The following is a 22,741-nucleotide window of genomic DNA, read 5'->3' on the forward strand; positions in this document are numbered from 1 at the left end:
TGCAATGTATCCTTGTCTGCTGGTTCTGGGGCTCTCTGTAGAGCTGGTCAACATGAAAGAGGGTCAATATATTTATTTGGTCTTCAAAGTACCATAAAGCAGAAGAGGGTTGATTAGAGGATGCCTCTTGGAGGAAGCAGTCCTGGAGAGCTCCAGCACCCTGGAGTCCACAAGGACTTGACTTCTTGCCAAGTTTGAACATTCTGATATTCAAACAGTTACTTTGATTTCCAATTTAACCTCTTCCCAAGCCCTCTTTGGCTGCAGTGGGTAGGCCAGGAGCCTACAGCTCTGTTGAGTTGGTTCAATGTGCTTTTTCTGAGGGAGATGTGGATCATTAAAAATAAATAAATAACAAACAAAATGCTTAAAATTTACCCTTTACTGAAGCAGTAGAAGTTTAAAAAAAATTCTCAGAGTCATCTCAGACTCAAAATGGCAAGTTAAAATATTTCAAGACATTTTTTATTCACTCCCCATCTTTCTTTCTCCCCTGTTGGCCAGCACTTTGCACCAGATACAAAAATCACGGTTTATGTTCAAACCCAGGGACCGCCGCCTTCCATCACAGCCCGCGGCTCCAACACTGGACGCCGAGACACCATGCAGCATAGAAGCGCACCCTGCTTCGCCGGTGCGGGGGGCTCGGGGAGCCGCGTTTGTGCCCCACGGGGCCGCCCAGGCGCAGGCTGGAGCGCGGCGGCTCCAGCTCCTTCCCCTGGCCTCCGCCAACTTCTCTCCGCCGGCGGCACGGAGCAGCCCGCAGCCCTCCGTAACCTCCACGATCATCTCGCTCGCCTTTCCCGCAGACACCGGGGAGCGCGGGCCCTGCGACTCCTGGTGAAGCTGGTCCTGCTCCCGGACACTGCCGTCCGGCGCCCGGGACAGAGCGGCTTTGGCCGCGCCCGCGGAGCTGCAGGCCGCTGGTCCCGCCCCGCGGCTCTCAAACTACTCGCAGCTCGTGACCCGGGACAAACTTCTGACGAGGCGCAGCCCCTTCCACAGCCACCCTCCCGAAGCCAACCACCGAAATAGAAGACGCGGTCGGGGCGAGGAGGGGCAAAGGGTAGCAACCCTGCGGCCGCTCCTCCCCGCGCGGGTGACGCCCGCACCCGCGGCGGCGGCCAAGGGGCCACCCCCTGCCGAGCTCCCGGAGGCGCCTCGGCCACCAAGCGCCTGGGCACCGGCCGGCGGGGTGCGGGCGCTCACGCCCTCTAGCGGGCCGCGGCGGTGCCGGGCGGCCGTGACGTGGGCGCTCCCTTCAGCCGGCCTGCGGGGCATCGCCAGTCAGTCGGGGAGCAAGAGCCCCGCGCGCAGCCGGCGCGGGCTCGGCCATCGGCGCGCCGCCGCCGGGGGCTGGCTTGGGGCTGCCAGCAGAGAGGCGGCGGGCAGGACGCGCGCGGCCACGGCCGGCGCCGGCGGCTCGGGTCCCGAGTAGCGGAAGGCGAGCGGCGGCGGGCGCAGCTGCCGGAACCCAGGGAGGATTTTGGCTCCGCGGGCGCGCCCTCCGCTCCCTCTCACAGCAGTGCCAGACGCCGAGCAGGGCCAGAAGCAGGGCAAGACGACCCAGGACGCCGTCCCCGCGCCCCGGTAGCTGCTGGAGTTCGGACTTCTGCAACTATTGGCACTTTGGAGGTTTGGTTCAAGGCTTTGCTATTTACGCGTCTCTCCTCGCTGTGTGGAAGCCCCAGCTCCCGTCCCCCCTCCGCCTTCGCGTGCCCACCCTCTGCCGCCACCGCCGCGGAGCGGCCGGGCGTGCACCCAGCACCATGAGGAGACTTGGGACTTGCCTGGCGACTTTGGCTGGACTTTTGCTAACTGCTACAGGGGAGACGTTTTCAGGTAGGCACAGCCACTCCTGGGGCGGGGGAGTCAGAGCGGGGTGTCCCAGACGCTGAAATCTCCCGGGTAGGAGAGTTGGAGGAGGGCGTCGGGGCCGGCCAGGGGGGCGCGGCAGGTCAGGCACCGTGTCTGCGGGTCAGCGGGGCACAAGGCGAGGGGCCTGAAGGGAGGGCTGGCGCCGAGCACCCGGGCCGGTGGAGCTGGCTCGCTTCTAGGACCAGTCCTGGACCCTGGTCCCCCAACCTGGCCCCTTTCTTGGCGCCCTGGGCTAGTGCCTCGGTTTGGATGCCCGCCACTTCGAGTCCCTGGCCAGCTCCTAAAGGAACAACAGAAAACTTTGCCTGAAGTTCTCAGCAGCCGCCGCCGGGCGTAGGCGCTGCGCTGTCCCCTCCGACCCGGAGTAGCAGCCGGGTGGGGGCCACCAGTGTCCAGCTGCGCCCTCGTTGATCACCCTCATCTAACTGCAGATCCGGGGGCGATTTCCCGGTTCCCTGATCTCCCTGCCTATCCCTGCCGCGGTGGCCGGCGACCTCAGTAGATCCCCGCGGTAGCGCGGAGTCTTGGGAGAGCCCAGATAAGCATTCCTTGTCGGTTCCAGAGAGGTGTCCGCGAAGGTAGAGGAAGTGACAGCCACCCATGCCCGGGCTTCCGAGGCCCTGCGCTGCACAGGACACCCCCTCCTCATCCTCGGCCCCCTTGTGGAGCGCCGCGTCCAGTGGCAACTTGTTAACCCAGCCGGGCTGCCGCTGGTGTCCCAGGTGGAAGGAGGGGACTGGCAGTGTGTGCACAAGAGCAAGCATGTTCTTGCGGGCGCGCTGGGGCTTTAGGAGCACAGAAGAGCTCCTTCGTGGAGAGAGGATCTTCAACCCGAGATGGGGGTCAGGGGCAAGGCCAAACCTAGCACGGTGTTCCAGGGTTTACCTCCAGGATCCCCTTTTTGTACCTGGAGGACCCACGTGGATGGGCAAATGCTGGCAACATCTTTACTCTTTCCCATGCTTATTAAATGAGCTTCATTAAAGTCCGTGCACAGCGGTGGGGGCGGACTTTCTTTTTTTTCTTTTAATAATAACCACCTCCTCCCGCTATTTGGCCTTACACTTGGTTTGCAGAATAGGTTTCTATGTTTATTCGGGAGGAATGAGTAAGTTGGACACTTTTTTTTTTGATGGAGACTTTCATTAAAAGCGAAAGGCACATTTTAAACATTAAAGGCATTTGGCACTCTGGCGCATGAAAACATCAATTTTTACTTTCCTGGAGTCCAAGACCCTTTGCTGTTAGTCTTCTGTTGTGTCTTGCATGTTGCTGAGCTGCAGGACCCCTGACCCTGACTAGGGGACAGAGATGGAGTGGAGCTCGTAGATAGCTGATTGCCCTGAGCTTTGAAAGAAACCCAAACAATTAACTTGAAGAGAAATACCCTTCCCCGTGTTTAATTTTTCCTTAGCTGATAATTGCACGTGCTGCAAAGATTTTAATGTAACATTACATGACTGTCTGATTGGATGTAGATTTCGGCCTGCACTTGCCAGTTTGGAAGTCTAGTAACTCATTAGCATTAGAAGCCAATTTTGAGGGTCTTAGTGGTGTTTTCATTGTATTAACATCTGTAACTCTCTGCCTGTATTTGTTTAAATTGAAGCTATGTTATATATCATTGGAATGAATTTTTAAATTGTATGCAAGGAGGTGGAAAGAAATTTTTTAAAAATATTTATGTTTTAGTTGTAGTTGTACACAATACCTATATTTATTTATTTTTATGTCATGCTGAGGATGGAACCTGGGGCCTCGCATGTGCTTGGTGAGCGCTCTGTCGCTGAGCCACAACCCCAGCTCTGGAAAGGAATCTTTATAAGGCTCATTTAGACTTTGTGGCACTGACCTATGTCCTTGTTAAGGCTAATTTAAATGATCAGTCAAGCCCAAATAGACTTTTACAAAATTTAGCCTGATTTTTCTTTTGAAGGAAATGTATATTTTTATTTGTTTGAATTATACCATTAACTAGAGTGTTTCTTCTTTTTTTATTTTGAAAATCAGTGTTATCCTGGTATGTTAGTGCATAAAAGGGAAATGAAGGGGTATATCCAAATGATTGCTTAGCAAAGTTGAGATTTAAAATTTGAATTTGCAGATTTCATGTGTGCAAGGATCAGAGATATTGCAGTTCATTACACTTTTTCCCCTTCACTTTGCATTTTAGTTCGTACAGGTTCAAGGCACTTCATGCTTTGCAAAAGTTAAGTTTTATTATTTCGTATGTTTGGGAAAGTTAATTCTGATGCTCTGGGTAACACTGACACATTTCTTTTAATTTAGGATTCTTCTGGAAAGGGCAATAGTTGGCTACTTTTCATCTAATGTAGGAATAGATTTTGGAAGCAGAGGAGTCAGATTGAAAGCTCCTTGAGGGCAAAATCGATTTTTTTTTTCTTTCTTGGTTCCCCATATCACACTTAACACAGGGCCTTAGCACTCACAGGCACTCACTATTTAATACATTACTAATGTGAATCTGGATTATATGCAAACTTTTGGTATGTGTGTGAATTGACTGGTATAAAAGGAAGGAGAGGAGTGATTGTTAAAAGTTACATTTGGCTTACATTTTCCCTGTGGGGCTTCCCTGGAGATCACCTAATAGACTAAACCATGAAGTTTATGTACTTGGGAGTTTCTTGTTTAACTGAGATTTATGCGTAAGACACCTTGCTGTGCCCCTTCAGCAGTGCTGTCCTGGCCTCCTCTGGGATGGGTTTGAAATGAAGATTGTTAGTGAATCATTTCAAGAGGTGGACTAGACATCTTTTGGATTCCAGACATCAGAAACAGAGTGCTAAACTCATTGAAAGAGGAAAGAATTAAGATTTTGACCCAGGAGGACTTTATCAACTGTAAACATTTAACTTAAAAATCTTTATAGTATTTAACTTGTTATGTAGACTATCCCATTTCACTTCGTTTCCAAGGCTTTGAATATTAATTAAACATAACTTATACAAAGCACATAAGACCTGAGCAAGAAAGTTAAGTCATTTTACTTTTGCTTAAACTTCTCTCTCCATGGTAAGAATTCAGAGAGTTGGCAAATTATTTCGTTTTGACCCATTTCTTAAAAGTCAAGTTGTAATATATGTTATATGATGAAGTGTTTAGTTCTACCTTGTAATGTGACTGTTGTTTTAAGTTCTGTTAAGCATTTAGTTCATAGATTAAACCTTAAACCTTAGGATAACCTTGTGAATTTGGGTCTCTACTGGAGAAATATATATATATATATATATATATATATATATATATATATATATATATATATTTTTTTTTTTTTTTCCCTTTAGTCCTGGGTATGCAACCCAGGACCTCTTGCATGCTAGGCAAGTGCTGTACTACTAAGCTACATCCCAGACCTTGAATAAAGTCTGTAGCTCAGTTAATAGCTTTGTATCTTCTGGATACATCCTGTTGATGTCTTATTTCTGTTAACTCTGCTGTGCTAATGTAAGATGTTAACACTGGGGGAAGCTATGAAAAGGGTGTATTTGAACTCTTTGTACTGTTTTTGCAATTCTTTTATAAGCCTAAAATTATTGCATAACACAGACTTTGTAAAGAGTCCATTAAAAGAGTGGAGATAGATTTGTTTAGCATTCTGATTTAATTTTTCTTTTTCAGATAACTACAGTCATGACATTTTACATTTTTGTGGTGCGTGCACTAGATAATTGATAGGAAGCAAATACTTCAAGTTTAAATCAGCAAGCCTGAAAGAAATATGCCAGGAAATTACTGTGACATTCTTAGTGTTATGTGTTTGTAAAGAATTGCTTGAGCACAATAAATTGTTCTGATCTCGAAAATTATATGTTTTAGTATGGGATTATTTTACAGTTTTTCACATAGGAAGTTCCTGCATGTAATGATATATAGATAAGTGTGTATACAACTTGAATAATTCTAAATGAACTTTCCTCAAAAAACAAGTACTTTGAATCATGTCCTCAGGTTATTTAAACCTTGAACAAATGAAGCATATATCTGGGAAATGTTCGTTTGGGAATTTGGGCATTTCTGGAACAATTCTCTATAAGTCAGTGACTTTAAATTTTTCATAGAGCTTAATGCATTCTTGGAACTGTTAGACTAAGTATCTAATTTGATGAAGGAACTATGTTTTGGAGTAAGTATGGTTTCCTTTCAGTTTTTGTTGGAGATTTTATTAAGTTTCCTAGAATGAACATGGATTATCTAAGTATTCTGGAGCATAGTTTCCAGTTAGGAGGTCAAGCATTTTAATGACATTTTAATGTTTCCAACATTTCTCTAAATGTAAAGTTTTTGTCTTTAAGGGTGATGTCTATCATTCACTCTACTTTATTCTAAGATTCCAGTCTTTTAAAACCAATTTTTCTACAACTTATTTACAGTTTCACATCTCAGTGTGCTTATACTTTAATGAATATAGCATAGAACATATCCACAGTCTTATTTTATAAATCAGGGATAGTTTAATTATGAATGTCTAACTCACTAATGAAGTACTTTTAAAAGATCCACAATACTACAAGCCTTCCTTTAGAAGGGGATGCAGTTTCTCAGGTTCCTAAAATATTGTGGTGGTTTGTAGTTTAGTCATCAGAAAGCCTTAGTTTACGCTGTAGCTATGAAAAACCTAGCAGAGAAAAATAAACAGGGCTGTGTTGGGTGGGGAGGAGGAAAGATTTAGTCACCCAGCTTCCTAGTCCATAATTCATCCCCCTCCCCATTGGAGCGGGTGAGAGGGGGCAGCTGGCAAGGCCAGGGCATAATTAAGGGAATGGGTGTGTGAAAGAAGAGAAAAAAAGAAAACAGTGTGAGTAGAAAAGAACCGTATACTTTAGTGAGACAAGCTTTGCAGATACTAGCAGGCAAGGGACTCAGCTCTGAAGCCCTCCTTGGTGACAATTTTGTAAGTAGATCATGTACCTTGGCAGTTTTTGGTGGCTCTTAGGAAGGTCAGGGTTACTGGGCCAGTGTTGATGGGAAACTGGGTTTGCCCCTGTCCACCTCGAAACAGTGGGCACAAGGATCACATGGAGTCCTCCTTACAGATATTGCTGCCCAGGGCCAGGGACAGTGATTCTGATGTCCTGTCACCTTAGAGTAGGGACCAGTAGCATCTCCTTGGTTTGTGTCCATGCTTTGAAGAGCTGTTGTTCTAAAAGTGGGTTTTGGGCCAGCAACAGCAATATCTGTTAGGAGGCTGTGAAACCTGCAGATTTTCTGGTCTTGAGTCCAAAACTGTAGGTACGAGTCTTCGCACTCTGTTAAAACAAGCCCTCCAGGTGATTCTGAGGTGCCTCGAAGTTTGAGAAGTCAGGGATAATTTAAGAAGTCAGGGATAGTTTACACTGTTGTATGAACCCTTAATTATCAGACTCCCTTCATCGGAGCCAAAAGAGGACAAGGGTAAAAAGAGAATGTGCGTTCATTCATTCACCGATTGCCCTCTTGACAAGCACTGACAGAATTCTGGAAATGGCCATGTGATTGTGCTGTGACTTAGATGAGACCACTAGTATAGTACTTTGAACAATAGTCTTCCCTGAGGAAGATATTGATTCAACCAGTTGTGAAACTATAATACAAAAAGCTTCCTGTAGTGAGTATAAAATTCTAATTAAAATTTGATGTAATATTTATTGGAAATTTCTCCACATTGATACTTGGTATAGAATTTTTTTTTCTTTTTGGTACCAGGGATTAAACCCAGGGGTGCTTAATCACAGAGCCACATCCCTAGTTTTTCTTCTTTTTTTATTTTAAGACAGGGTGTTGCTAAGTTGCTGAGGCTGTCTTTGAACTTGTGATTCTTCTGTCTTAGCCCCTAGAGCCTCTGGTATTCCAGATGTGCTCCACTGAGCCCAGCTAGAAGATATTTTTTGAGTTGTTGGAATAATGGTGTAACCCAATGTGCTTATTAAAATAATGCCTTTAGGGCTGGGGTTGTGGCTTAGTGGTAGAGGGCTTGCCTAGCATGTGTGAGGCACTGGGTTCTATTTTCAGAACCACATAAAAATAAATAAAGGTCCACTAAGAACTAATAAAATATTTTTTTAAAAGTAAAATGAAATGAAATAATGCCTTTAGATCAAGTTAATATTTTTTTCTCAATTACTGTTTATAAATCCCATTAATGATGTAGAAATAGGCAAAGATAAGGAAGACGTAGTTGACACACTTTGAAAAGTTGCCCATCTATTAAGAATTTCTAGATCTACTCAAACATAAGGAAACAGGGACATTTTTTAGGAAAGACTGGAAAAATTAATTTGTATAAGAGTTGGAGTTTTAACATGGAAATATGAAACTTTGGAAATATACTCTTCCAGATAAAAAAATAAAGGATTTTTCATTTCACGTCCAAAGTACTAACAACGTACAGCCTGAATTAGAGCCCCGTTTTTCTGTTAGCCACAAAAGAGTGTTACGGCATCTCTGTCACTTAACACTCTGGATAAATAAAATTGATTTTGTTGTTCATTTAATGGATTTACCTGAAATGCATTCAGCAAGACTGAGACTTTGAGAGAGAAATTGTTTCAGAGTGCTTGACACAGGCCGGCTAGCCTCCTGCTGCCTGTTCCTTCTGCTGTCATCCAAAGCTGATCACTAGGTGTAGCTGCATCCCTAAACCCACCTGCCTGAGCCAGGAAAGGTCTGGCCTTTTCCATAGAAGACTTTCTGAACTTGATTCATTAACAGCTAAAGAATGGGATGCCAGTGGACCTCAACTGTTTGTATGTGTATCTCCAACTCCTAATTGTATAATTAAATTCTTTAGTGAAAGCCGTAGTTCTGTTAGTACTAACTATGGTATAGTTTGTTGTAATTCAGCACTCACCCAAATACAACTTTACACTCCTCTGCAATAATCTTACTCATTTTTTTCTTTTCTTTTTTGGCTGTATAATATGTTGCTGCTAGTCTATAAGACAGGGTTAGAATGAGAATAGGTAGTCTTTATTTGCTGACCAAGTAGGAGTTCATGTTCACCTCTGGTTTCCTCTTGTGGTAGACCAGCAAAAGCAGTGGAGTGAATGGCTTTGTGTAGGTGTGGACAATCTTTAGGAAGCAGTAAATATATATATATACACTGTGTTGACATCTGTAAGAGATTACTTCTCTGACACTGAGGATTTAAGTATATAATTCAAGAAATCATTAGAATTTGCATGGAAATCTGATTCAGTCATTTTTTTCCCTTCTTTAAACTCAGCAGACTAATGAGGTATTGAACTTTTTTGTGGAGCACAAATGTTGGGCCCTGGCTTGGAACCCCATGGAAGCAGGCTGTGGTTTACCAGGACTGGGGCTCTGGGGAGGGAAATGGCATCACAGGCTAAAAGACTGAAGATTGAGGACACATAGGAGCAATTGAAGAGAGTGAAGAATCTAGAGACTTGTCACAACTGCTAAGGTTTTAGAATCTCCCGGGAAGGAACAGGCTACTGTTTAACAATGATTTATCTCAACGTGCAACTGCCTAAGCCGAAGCAAAGCATTTACTTTTTATGGGCTGCAAAGCATAAAAGCTTATAGAGCATCAGTTTGTTTTCAGATGAGTGAATATTCATTTTAATCTTTTTCTCCTATTCAATATGCAGAAAGCAGATTTATTGCATACAATGAAAAGAATATGTTTTAGTTTGGGTTCCCCTGGAAGTCAGAGGCCTCCTGCATCTCCCTGCTTCTTGCTGTGGGATCACAATGGGTTCACAGGCGGGCCTGAGACAGAGGGAAAAGGAAATCTTTTGTGATCTGAAAAACCACACCCTATGGAAAATCTGTTTTATTGGAGCCTCATATTTGAACTTTCTTCTTGGTTTTGAATAACTTGAAGAACTTTACCTCATGTAATAACCAAATACTTGAAATTGAAGCCTCATATTCTGCCTAGGTATAGAATTAAGTATTCCTTTAAAAAAAGTACTGATGATGTACAAAGTCAAATTGCTGACTAGCATGTAGTACTCAATAATACTTGTTGAATGAATGAGTATTAGTGAGTAAAGTTCCCTTGGAGAGGAAAAATACCAAATTACTTAAGCTTACTGATTTTTTTTTCTCCTTTCTATCCATTGTGACTTTTAAAAAGCATTTTCCAAAACCTTAACAATAAGAACCAGGTGTGGACTTATTGTCCTGTGCATTTTTCGGGTGAACAGGGACTCAGTCACTAAATTTAAAGGGAAAACTGTTATTTAAATATGTAAGCCTGTAATTTCATCTCATATAAGAATTATAAGTCAGTTGTTGCTATAAAATAGAATTTTGATATAATACTGATCACTAAAAAATGAGTTTTAGTGTGCAGCAGATTTATCATGATTCTATTCTAGGAGGATTTGATTTAGTCATCGGGATATTAAAGGAACTGTGATATCACCACAAGCGGGTTCCATCATAGAGAATAATATATACTGTCTCTGCTGCCTTTTATTTCAGATATAGAATGAAATTAATTACACCTACCCGGAGCTCAGATGGCAGCTTGATAACGTCGGGCTCATCTTTATTGTAGCAGGCATGCTCTCCTTGCTTTTCATTCAGTGGGTTCCTCCCAGGTGATAAAACTTAATAAAAAAAGGCAACTTTGACAACAATCTCATAAACTGTGTTTTCTACTTCCTTGACTTTTGAAGCTTGACTGCTGAGTATGGTGTGAAATTTCCGCAGTGAGTCAGGGCACAGGTATCAGTTGGCATTGTGTCATGTGTAGACTCCAGGGGCGGAAAGGTGTGGCACAGAAGTCATGGAAGATACTTCCATAACAAAAGACATGTTAAGAGGAGAAGAGCATCACACATTTATTGACTTAAAGTTTGAGGGGACAAGAGAGCCTTTGGCAATGAAGACCCAGAGAAAACTGCCTGTTTTTTGCTGAGGAATGGATGTCTTGTAGAATTGCAGTTCAATGGATGGTCTGATCTAATAGTAATGGATGGTGATGGGAAATGCAGCAGGACCGGTCTGTTCAGATTCTTTTTGGCCTGTGTGGCATTCCTTCCTGCAGGTATGTGGTAGGACCCCTCCAAATGATGGTGGAGAAGGAAGAGAGTGACCTTTGGGGAGAGATTTGGGGATTTGAGGAGATTTGGGGAGAGAGGTTCTAGTTTCTGTGGCTCGCCTTGGGGAAGAGGAATTCTGGTTTCTCTGACTTGCTTTGAGGGAGAAAGGCAGGAAGCAGAAGTGCAGAGAGACCCCACTTCTGAAATCTAGGTCTTCTATTGTCCATTAGTTACAGTACTTAGCAGACCAAAGTGCCAGATTTTGAGGGTATCCTGTTCTGAGCACAGACATTATGTTATGGAAGTTTTTTCTCTAGTCTCACTGTCAGTTTCCATTTGCATCTTATGTGGGTTTTTAAAGAGCCTCTCCCTTTTTTTCAAGCAATGCTCAGAGGGCAGAGAGCCCTGAGAGCCTGACTGTTAGGGATCCTTTGTTGTTGACCCTTAGGGGATTGTGGGTGTGGCCTCTCCAGGGAGAAAGAGACAGGAATCTGTGGAGGTCCAGGCAGTATTGGGGGCCCTAGGGCGCAGACAGAAAGGCAGAATATCCTGGTCTGATCACCTTCTTGGTTTAGAATTGTTTCTACTTCTGAGTAACTGTGTGGCCTTGGTGCATTATTTCATTTCACTGAGCTTTGGTTGTCTTTTCTGGAAAAACACCTTGCAGGTATAATGTAAACACTGAAGTGCATGGCATGAGGGGGGGCTTCTTGAAGTGACTGGCTGTGTGTATTGTAACAGCCATTCCATGCAGGTTGTAGGTTTAGCTGCATGAACTCATTTTCTATAAATTAAAAAAGGTTGAATATTGGCAATATTTCATGTGGTTCAAACTCCTGGATCCCCTTCTCTAGGTCCAAGACTTTAGTGGTTGTGGTTCTGGGAGGTTGTATAATTGACATATATGCATGCATGTGTAGTTATGTATGTATATCAGTTACAAGCATATGGCCAGTATTATGTTTTATAAGAAAACACTTGGGGGCTGGGGATGTGGCTCAAGCGGTAGCGCGCTCGCCTGGCATGCGTGCGGCCCGGGTTCGATCCTCAGCACCACATACAAACAAAGATGTTGTGTCCGCCGGAAACTAAAAAAAAAAATATTAAAATTCCCTCTCTCTCTGTCTCTCTCTCTCTTTAAAAAAAAAAAAAAAAAAAAGAAAAGAAAACACTTGTAAACAACTCCCTCCAAATTAGCAAAATAATCAAATTGGCACCATGGAAAGCCAGTACTGCTCAGTGCTGTGGAAGGCAGTGTTGGACACTGGCATTGGATCCTTTTGAAGTGTTTGTTAAGAATGCAGAGTCCTGGCCCTCAGAGACCTACCAAGTGGGGAACTCTGGAGTGACCACGGAAACTGCTAAAGAAGCATTCCAGGTGATGTTGCTGCTCGTTCAAATGGAATAGCTACTAAGGTAGGAGAATAGCAGTGACTCATAGGGGCCTTGCCCTTGTGCAGGATTAACTAGTCTTCTCTGACTGGATATAAGAAAGCATGAGTGTCACTCATGAATTCTTACATACTGTTTGATTGACCTGAGAGTTTGAAGCAGAGACTTTCTGATGTCAGAAAGAGAAAATTAATTATGAAAGAAAGTATTTTATGTTTTATCTTCCAACTCAGTGGCCTTTAGTAAATGTGATATCAGTCTGGAATTTGGGGATGGTATAATGAAAGAATAAGGACAGTTCAGGGTAATCAGAACACTGATGATTTTAGATATCTAAATTTGCAGGTCTGAGCTGCATTTTGAGATGACTCATTCAGGGAAGATCATGAGACAAGATAATCTGCAAAGTATTTTGGGGAAGATTATTTTCTAGAACTTATTCCTTTATTTCATGTTCAGTGAAACATATGGACACTGTTGAATCATTTGCCTTAGGGGCCCTGTAAGCATAGATGTTTTGAGTTCCTAGAAGTCTCATAGACCTCAAAATGAATGTACCAGTCTGTAAGCACTTGAAATTTCCACTTCCTTATCATTTTGGTCAAGGAAGAATGGTGCTTGTCAAAATGCAGTCTCTGGGAAAGGTGGCTCATTAAGTATTCTTTTATATGACATCTCTAACAGTATGTCACTTTGATACATTGACTTCTTTGGATTCAGATTTCTCACTTGTAAAATGAAGACATTTGATTCAAAGATCTATAAGGGTCTCTCCAGTCACTTAAAGAGCGTGAAGATTGTCAGGTATTTGCATCTTAGTTCAAATTAATTTGTCAAAATCACTGTTTAAGAGAATGGTCCCTGGATCCATGGGCCATTTTTGCTGGGTGAGGGTGGGAGAACTGTGTAGAACATGGGGAACTATTTGAGAGTGTACCTGACAGAGCACAAGGTGGCTTGCTAAGAGGAAGTGGGTGCTGAAAGGCTGTTTGTAGGACTTTTGGTGCTTGGCACATTTACCATAGGTTGGTCCTGCAAAGATGCCTGCAAGAGAAGTTTACTCTGCCTGTGATTAACAATGTAGTCACCATTCACAGAGCCACCAAAAGTTTTGTAGTAGTAGCTCTGTGGTTCTCTACATAAATTTTGACAACATAAGTAAGCTGTATTTCAAGGGCTTATAATTGATGGTAATAATTTTTTTATCAGATATTGAACACTAATTATGTGCTAGGTCCCATCCTGTGAAGATACGATATTCTCAAATTTATTACTGCTCTTTAGTTAATAAAAACTTGGCTAGAGGATCTATAGAGGCTTTGGGAGGTCAGGTTGCCTGCACTCCTGACCAATCCAGGTCATCTGAGCAGAGGGTACATGTACTGTTGTCATTTCTCCCTCTCCAGAAAGTCTCCCGTATACACACAGACTTTTCTTTGCTTAACTTATGCATTGCTGTGATACCTTCTGCCTGTATTAAGTGTGCTTTAAGGAAATGCATTAAAAATGTGGTGTTGTTAGTTGTTTTGTTGAGTGATATTGTATTGCATAATTTAAAATCTGTATGATGACCTTCTGGGAAGGTTTCTTTCTGGACCTTAGTTCTAGGAAAAGAGGTGAATCTCTTGGACAGTTTCTTTTCAGGAACACAGTGAATGTTACAACCCACCAAGTCTTCCTCTTTCTGTGGGCTTGTAGAAAGACAGTTTGAAATGTATGTTGTCATAGTTAGAACTTTTAAAAATACTTTTATTTTATTTATCTATTTTTATGCGGTGCTGAGGATTAAACCAGCATCTTGTACATGCTAGGTGAGTGCTCTACCACTGAGCCACAACCCCAGCCCCAGAACTTTTTTTTTTTTTTTAATTTTTTTGGTTTTATTTAGTTATGCATCAAAGTACAGTGCACTTTTTTTTTATAGCTTTATTTATTTATTTATTTATATGTGGTGCTGAGGATTGAACCTGTGCTAGGCAAGCACTCTTCCACTGAACTACAGCCCCACCCCAAAGTACAATGGACTTTTAAATTGAGCAGCAAACTCAGACAAAGCAGGCCTACATCTGACAGAGAATTTGTTGGCTATTGTAAGAGCAGGGCTGGTCCCAAGGGTTCAACACTGTCATCAGATTGTATCATCAGATTCTAAGTCTTCTTCTCTACTCATCTTTCCTGTCTCTGATATTTCTGAGGAGTTCCAGGCTAACTCATCAAAGTCCAAGCCCAGTGGGAAGAGAGACTCCATTCCCCAGAGGAACACATTGCGCCTGTGAATGAGCTCCAAGAAAAACTGGCTACTCCCCCTGCAAGAGGGTGGGTACAGGCAAAAGGGCAAGGAACCATTCCAGGCAGTCATCACTCTGTAGATCCTGGTTTCTGGGGGTTTTTCCCTGCTTGATTCTTAGCCTCCTCTTCATTTCTCTCACCTCATTCTAATATATCTGCTGTATTTTATGCATCATTATAAATGCACTAAATCTTTTTGGAACAGGGTGGAGGTGGCAGAAAATAAATGAGTTCCAAATCTTGCCATTTGAGTCAGAGTTCCCAATAGGACTTTGGTGTGTGTGCTTTTCTTTTACTTCTTAATAACACCATGGAACACATTCATTGCTTGCTAAAGATTAGAACACTGGAGTGGGTACAGAGATTCTTATACCCTTCTTGAGTAGTTCCCCAATTTATTGCTTAAAGTGTCAAAATCTTTGGGTTATGCCAAATTTTATGTAGGTAGAAAAACATACAGATCATTTGGTTAAGCAGCATTTTATGTGAAAAAAGAAAAGACTCTCCAAGTCTTTGTAACTTTATAATCAATATAGCTATGAACATGTTATATTAGCTAACAGACTATCCCCAAATCTATAGACTTAGAGCAATTTACTGCTTTTCATGTTCCATGGTGGTTCTGCTGATGTAAGTTGGGCTTGGTGTACTTTGTGTAGCGTCCACTCAGCTGATGTTGGCTGGGCTGTCATGAAGTTTTGGGGTTGCTTGGCTGGGATGGCCTTGGCTGAGCCACCCGGGTATCCTTCCATGTGCTGTATGATTCTCCACCTGGCAAAATTTCCAAAGAGAACAGGAGAAGTGCACCAGGGCTTCCTGGCTCATGCTTGGGAAGGGTACCTTGTGTCTACCCCTCATTCTGGCCAGAGCCAGTCCCAAGGCTAGCCTAGAATCAAAGGTGCAGACAGATTTCACTCCTTGGTGTGGGAGATTGGAAAGCCACATGGTAAAGGGTGTAGGTGCAAGGAGAGATGGAGTCTTGGGCCTTATACAAGGATCTGTTGGATCTAGTGCATATTATCTGAGATGCTTCTGCCTTATAGAATACAGTTAGGAAATTGCTGGCAGCATGAAAAACAAGAATTTGGGCTCCAAAGACTTGCATTGAGGTTTCAACCTTGCCACTTACTGTCATCTGAAGAGGGAAGTTGTTGACCCCCAGTGAACTCGGTTGCTTGTTTGTAAATAGGGTCATCCAATGCCATGTGGTTCATGGGTTTGCTCCAGAGACTCTTACAAACCTTGTGTCTCTGGGGCTAGGGGAAGGTGTGATAATAGCCCGATTAAATCTAGTTCTCATTGTAGATGTGCACATTTCCAGTTGTGAGTCACAGGGCCCCACTAGACTGTAGGCACAGTTGTTTATCTGTGAAATGGGAGCAATGCTTTCCTGGCCATCCTGTGAAAAACACAGTGCCTGCTGTAGCTTAGCTGCTATTATCACTACCAGAGCCCTGTGACTACAGATTAAACTTGAGCCATTCCCTTTCTGTCTGCAAGCCCCAGAGGGTATGGTTTATCCCGGTCACAATGTTTCTTCTATTTCTAATTCTGATTCATGAACTTGCTATTTTTCCTCATATACCTGGAGCAAGGGAAAAGAAAATATGACAGTTGCATGCCACCTAGGTGCTAGGTTCTTTATATATCATTTACTTACTCTCCCAAAACTATCGTATAAGGAGACAATAGCATTGCAGGGTTTTATTGGCATTGTAAGGGTTTAAGGAACTGAACCTCTAACACATTTCAGGATGTTTTTCAGACAGTGGGCACAGCTGATTTTGGATCCCAAAGCATACTTCTCTTTATGGGTTGTGTTCCTGTCTCCACCTGTTGAACCCAAAAGCAGACGTTATAATTTGGAACCATGGCTTTACATTTAGTACAATTTCTCATGTCGATGTTAAAAACAATTGTAAAATTGTCATAGCCCAGTATTGCAATGTACTTAATACTATTTTACATCTCTCTGAAATAGTTAATTAGAAGGAATAGTACTTAGTTTCTTAGGAACTTGAATAAAATTAATTGAATTGAGATTTATTCATGTTTTTCATGAGCAGAGGAGGGCAGAATGTTACCTTCTTTGGTTTCAAATCCTCTAGATAAAATTAGATTTTTGTGATTTCTTGTGTTTTGCATCTGAATATCTGATTAAGGTAAAGGGTGTAAAATCTTGCATTAGTGATTATGGAGGAACAGTGCTTCTAAGGTCAGTGATAATTTATTTTAAGACCTTTCAAGTGGGGGTGAGTAGGCCCTGGGAGTTAACATTACCTTCTCTAGGACACGTGGTCTTTTGAGGTTTAACAAAAGTAAAGAAGCATGTAAATCCATATTTGAAGGATTTAAAATAATCCATTGTTTACTATCTAGATGTATTCACCAGGAAAAAGAACTATTTGGTACATATAATAGTCCACAAGTTATTTACTTTATTTAGATCATTTCTTTTGGCAGTATCACTGGGGAGAATTATATCAAAATAAATTGTGCGTTAACAAAAGTGCAGGGCTGAGCCTGTGGCTCAGTGGTGAGGTGCTTGCCTGCCACCTATGAAGGCCCGGGTTTAACCACCAACATCACAAAAACCAAAAAAGTAGAATAAATGACTATGAAGAGCATATTGGCATTTTTTTCAGGGTGAGTTTTTTAAAATTTATGGATTTAGACTCTTTAAAAGTATTTGATCATCTTCAACAAATGCAGATTTATATATAATTACTTAGATTTGTGTCAAGAGTCTTAATTGTGTTCTTTTTCTCTTTTTCTGCAGGGCTAGGGATGGAAACCAGGGCCTCATACATGCTAGACAAGTGCTCTCCCGCTGAGCTATGCCCCAGCTTAATTGTGATTTTTGTCTTAGAAGAGCAAAGTAGATGGATATTATTATTTTAAGCACATAAAAAGTTTATGCAGATCATGTGAAATAATTTGAAAAGTTGCTTTCTCAGCTTTTGAGCACACTGTCCTGGGCCTGGCTGCTTAGGGTTTTAGCTTTGAGCCAGCACATGTGCCCCTCATTCTGCCCTTCCCACCCTCTTCCTAAGCCTGTGTTAGTTCAGATACATAAACCAGGAGCCACCAGGTGATTGTTCTCCATTTCTTTATAAATGGGAAATTGCTATTAAGTTGACATTTTTTTTCTTTTATTGGTTCTATCCTGGGCCATGCCTCCTACCTTGAGGTTGTTCTTCCATACCTCAGTTTAATAATCCAAAACTGAACACAGTGGGAAGAAATCCTCAGTGATTGGAAGAATATTCAAGATTTGTGGGCTGGGGGTGTAGCTCAGTGGCAGAGTGCTTGCCTGGCATGTGCAAGGTGCTGGGTTCGATTCTCAGCACCACATATAAATAAATGAAATGAAGGTCCATGGACAACTAAAAAAAAATAAAATAAAGAAGAAGAACGAAAGAAAAAAAGATTTGTTTTCAAGGTATATTCTCTTCCAGAAATAATACTTGTCTAATGCTAAGAGCGAAATGAGATAGGAACGCATCCTCCTACCCTAAGAGGTGCCTGTGCCTTTTGCAGGCAAAGACTGGTTTATGAATCCTTTGTTGAGGTCCATACTCTGGGCCTTTGCTGGATATTGAGGATGTAAAGCTGTCCCAAGAAGACCCTGTAAGGAGCTCACAGAAAAATACATGTTAGGTTTGGGGTTGTAGCTCAGTGGCAGAACATTTGCCTAGCACATGAGATATGCTGGGTTCAATCCTTAGCACTACATAAAACTAAATAAATAAAATAAAGGTATTGTGCCCATCTACAACTAAAAATATTTAAAGGAAAAAATGCCTAATGACATTAAAAAAACAGGTCAGCTGACCCTTCTATTCTTAAATAAAAATAGTATGGAAATTAAAGAGGGAGGGGGTGGCATCTCCCTTTCTTGGGCTGACTTGAATAGGGAGCTTGAAGTCCAGTCTGGAGGAAGGAAGCCTCTAGAAAACTGTAGGGAGGGCCCTCCAGGGGTTAGCTACTGAGCCCAGAGGTTTTTAGCATGTGCTTGGGCACTAGGTGCTGCCCACGAGGCATGCAGCATTATTTGGGTACTATTCAGAGAGAAGAGGCAGACCAAATCTTTAGATGTTCCTCTTAATGTTTTGTTCTTAAAATGAGATGCTTTTGAAGTGGGTGAGTTTTTGAGAGTAGTGATTATTTGCTTAGATAGATGTAGAATGGGTGGGCCTAGGAAACTGGAGGGAAGAGAAAATTTTAAATAGTTTTCACTTAGTTTTTAAACTAGAAGATGGCATTGTTGGTGCCTTGGCTCCCTTTCCTTCTGTCCCCAGGCAGACGTATTTTCTGCTATATTAAAAGATGACTGTGCACAGGATTGGAATTTGGCCAGAAGTTGGTGTGCATGATTTTGTGAGGAGTTCCTGAGTTAAAAACTTGACTGTTCTTTTATTTCTATGCCTGATATCAAGCTCCTGGGCTTTCATTTTCTCCTTTCTTTTCCTTCCTCCTTCTCTGTGTTCTGTAATATTGAGCTTTAAACAGGTGCGTTCGTCCCACTGAACCATTGCTGCTCCTCTTGTGGTGGAATTATCAGAAGACAGGCTGCTTATCATCACCTTTCTCCTCTGCAGGATGTGGATGGCACAGTGAGTGCAGGTCCAGATGGAGTGAGCTGGTAATGAGAGACCTGCTCAGGCTCTGCTTTGTTTTTAGTCAGCACAGCAGTCCTTAAACATAGCAGTGCAATGTGACAGAAGAGCAACCGATCTTCTGAACATTTATTTCAACATTTCATTGCACTTTCAGTGCAAAGTGACCAACATCAAGTACATGGTAGAAGACAAAGCTGAGTTTTGTACTTCATTAACATGATCCTGAAGCCACTAAATGATGCAGCTGGTTGAGCATCTCAAATGCCAAAACCTGAAATCTGAAATGCTTCCAGATCCAAAACTATTTGAGTCCTGACATGATGCCACAGTGCAAGATTTTACACCTGACCTCATGTGGCGGGTTGCAGTCAAGATGTAGGCATGTGGAAAATAGTGTAAAAATTACCTTTAGGCAGCATGTTAAAGATGCACATGAAACAGAAGTGAATTTTATGTTTACACTTTATTCCCATCCCCAAGATCTCTCATTCCATGTATGCAGATATTCCAAAATCTAAAAAAAATTCAAAATGAACGCATTTCAGGTTTCAAGCATTTTGGGTACAGGATACTCACCCTGAACGTAGTGCTTTGTTTGTATCAGACAGAGTTAGTATTATGATGTATACCCAGGGAGCTTAACCTGATCCTGTTTTGAGATCCTAGACCTTTTTGCATGCTTCTGTTTTGACTGGTTAGGCAAGAGTCTGGTAAGGGTGGATGGATGGCTCAACTGCAAAGAATATTGTCACCTGAATAGCAGACTAAGAACTGCAGGACACCAGCTCTCAGGATACTTGAAGTTGGTCTCTTCAATTTGGAGGATGATTTTTCAAACAGAGTCAATGGATAGGTTTGCTCATTCTGGAGACTGTAGTGCATCCTAACAACATCAACAAAAATAACTGTGATTGTCAGTAGCAAAATGGAATAGCTACTGCTGTATGGAACCTTGCTGTATGGCATCTTTCAGGGAGCTAATGGCCAAGGCTAAGATCTGAGGTCTTTGGGCAGTGGTACTGGGTAGGCTTCTGACTTTCATGCTTCTGTATTCTGTAAAAGAATTTTTAAAAACTAGGCACTTCCTTGCACTTTGATAAGTTCACATCTGAAATTTTTATCCTGTTTTTTACAATTCAGAGGAGAGAACATAAACTCTATGGTAAACATTGCATCTTAAAATAAAACTTTTACAAAGATCTTTTAAAGATGTCTATCAGACAGAGAAGCTGGGTACCCAAGAACTTGATACCATCCATTGTCCATTTAAAAATTCATGAACAAGCTTTTATTTTTATTTATTTTTTTAAAGAGAGAGTGAGAGAGATAGAGAGAGACAGAGAGAATTTTAATATTTATTTTTTAGTTATCGGCGGACACAACATCTTTGTTTTGTAAGTGGTGCTGAGGATCGAACCTGGGCTGTACACATGCCAGGCAAGCGCGCTACCACTTGAGCCACATCCCCAGCCCCAAGCTTTTATTTTTTATTTTACCTCCTTAATTTTTCTCCTTGAACAGGTATTTTACTTTTATTTCTTCATAGAACTGTATCATATTGTAATATGTTCAGGTTTGAAATCTTCTACTTATTATTTACCAAACTTCTCTTCAGCAAAAGTATATATAAAATGGAAATTTTAACTTCTTTGGTGCATAAAGCTTTAAGTGCTAAATTTTATCCAGTTGAATTATCACTCCAATTATTAGTGTACAATTGAATCATTGTTAAACTGTATTGGAAAAGTACTTCAGAAATCAATTGGGCTTTGAAGAAATTAGTTCATATGTATGTGAATTGGTGTTATTTATTGCTAGAATTATACTGAATGAAGTGCCAATTCTGTTTCCATTGTTCATTTTTATAAATATGTGCTGAGCAACTTTGTTTATATAAATAAATAGAATTGTAAGGATTTTTGCTGTGGCAATGTTACTTCTTAGGGTAGTTTTCAAATTGCATGCCAAAATTCACACTTGATTTGGCATCAAAAATTATTTATAAGTTGACATTTGATTAGGTTCATTCTCAAAATTATTGAAAACAAAAAGCTGGAAACTAACTCGTCTCTAAAGAATTCCTTGGCCAGTCATGCACCATCTTATTTGCTGGGAAGCTCGCCAAGAGCTTTGCCAAGATTCATCAATTACTGTTAATTACACCTGTTATTTTTTTAACTTAAAAGCACCTTGTTTAACACAGGAATGTCTAGAAATGGTTGTGAAAACAAAAATAATGTTAATTTCTTTGTATGTTAGTCAATGTGTATTTTAAATATATGTATAAAACATGTATATTTATAATGCTATTATTTATATTGTTATAATGTATCCTATATGTAAAAAAAAAAAAATTCAGGCTAATCAGTGAGTGAGAAATATCTACCATATCATCTGATTAGCAAAGCAGTCTTCATCAAAGCTGTCAGTCAAACCAGCCTCACTTTCTATCAGAAAAAGTTGTTTTAAATTTCAAATAAGTTTAAATTTGCATTTTGAGGAAAAATTCTTAAAATGCTAAAACGAAATGACAGATTACTTAAAGTGGTTGAGCCAATTTTAAAATAATGTATATTTAAAAGAATTATATTTGTAATAAGTTATAAAACCATTACAAATCTATTCTGATTCTCATTAATTTATCTAAATACAATAAAATGAACACCTAAACTTATGAGTTACTGTAGATTAAATTAGAAAGCATACTAGCTGGGGGTGATGGTGTACACCTGTAATACAGTGGTTCTGGAGGCTAAGGCAGGAGGATCATGAGTTTCAAGCCAACTTCAGTAATTTAGCAAAGACCTAAGCTTCTTGGATGGAAACATGGAAGAGGTGAGACCTTTTGAGAAAGGGCACGTGGGAATGGAGAAACACTGGTTTCCCATGACCTATCATTGCTGCATACTTCTGAATTTTCCTGCACCCACACAGTGTGGCCCCATGGGGACTTTAACACTTACCCTGGACAGGAAGAGCAGGCCCTGTGGTTGTGGGGACTGTAGTCTTGATCCTTCTCGATGGAGACCATAGTGTTGGAAAGTGTGACCTCCAAGAAACAGAAGTCAAGGGGAACTCTTCTTCAGTTCTGGTCTTGGTCTATGACTTTAGCAAATATTTTATGCCTCTCTGCTTCAATTACCCCTTCCGAAATCAAGACAGGTAATTACAACTTAAAAAATAATTTAGATGTTAGACTTTGCTTATAAGTTAGCACAGTCAATTCTCAGTATCTGTAAGATATTGGTTGCAGGACCCCAGAGGATAACCAAAGTTGGCACATGCTCAAGTATCTTGTGTGAAAGAGCCTACCTAGTATTTGCATATAACCCTATGCACATCCTCCCATATACTTGAAATCATCTCTAGATGACTTATAATGCCTAATAAAATGTAGTATGGTATAAATGTGGTATTTATAAGGGAATAGTGACAGGAAAAAATAAACTGTGCATATTTTCTTTCCTGAATATTTTCAACCTGAGGTTGATTGTATCCATGGGTGCAGAACCCATGGATACCAAGGACTGACTGTAATTAGCT

The 22,741-nt window shown here is 41.5% G+C and overlaps 1 protein-coding gene across 4 annotated transcripts in view; it reads left to right on the forward strand.

Annotated features, from left to right (window-relative positions):
* Nucleotides 1–1,302: 1,302 nt before the first annotated feature.
* The window catches only part of Ptprm (protein tyrosine phosphatase receptor type M), an 828,844-nt gene continuing 807,405 nt past the window's right edge, over nucleotides 1,303–22,741 (forward strand). For all 4 annotated transcript variants that reach the window (XM_071602455.1, XM_071602456.1, XM_071602457.1 and 1 more), the window contains exon 1: nucleotides 1,303–1,842. In XM_071602455.1, coding sequence (XP_071458556.1) covers nucleotides 1,770–1,842 — 73 coding nt within the window. In that variant the 5' untranslated portion in view covers nucleotides 1,303–1,769. The remainder of the gene's footprint in view (nucleotides 1,843–22,741) is intronic.

Source organism: Marmota flaviventris, chromosome 16, assembly GCF_047511675.1.
Source record: "Marmota flaviventris isolate mMarFla1 chromosome 16, mMarFla1.hap1, whole genome shotgun sequence".
Classification (NCBI taxonomy): domain Eukaryota; kingdom Metazoa; phylum Chordata; class Mammalia; order Rodentia; family Sciuridae; genus Marmota; species Marmota flaviventris.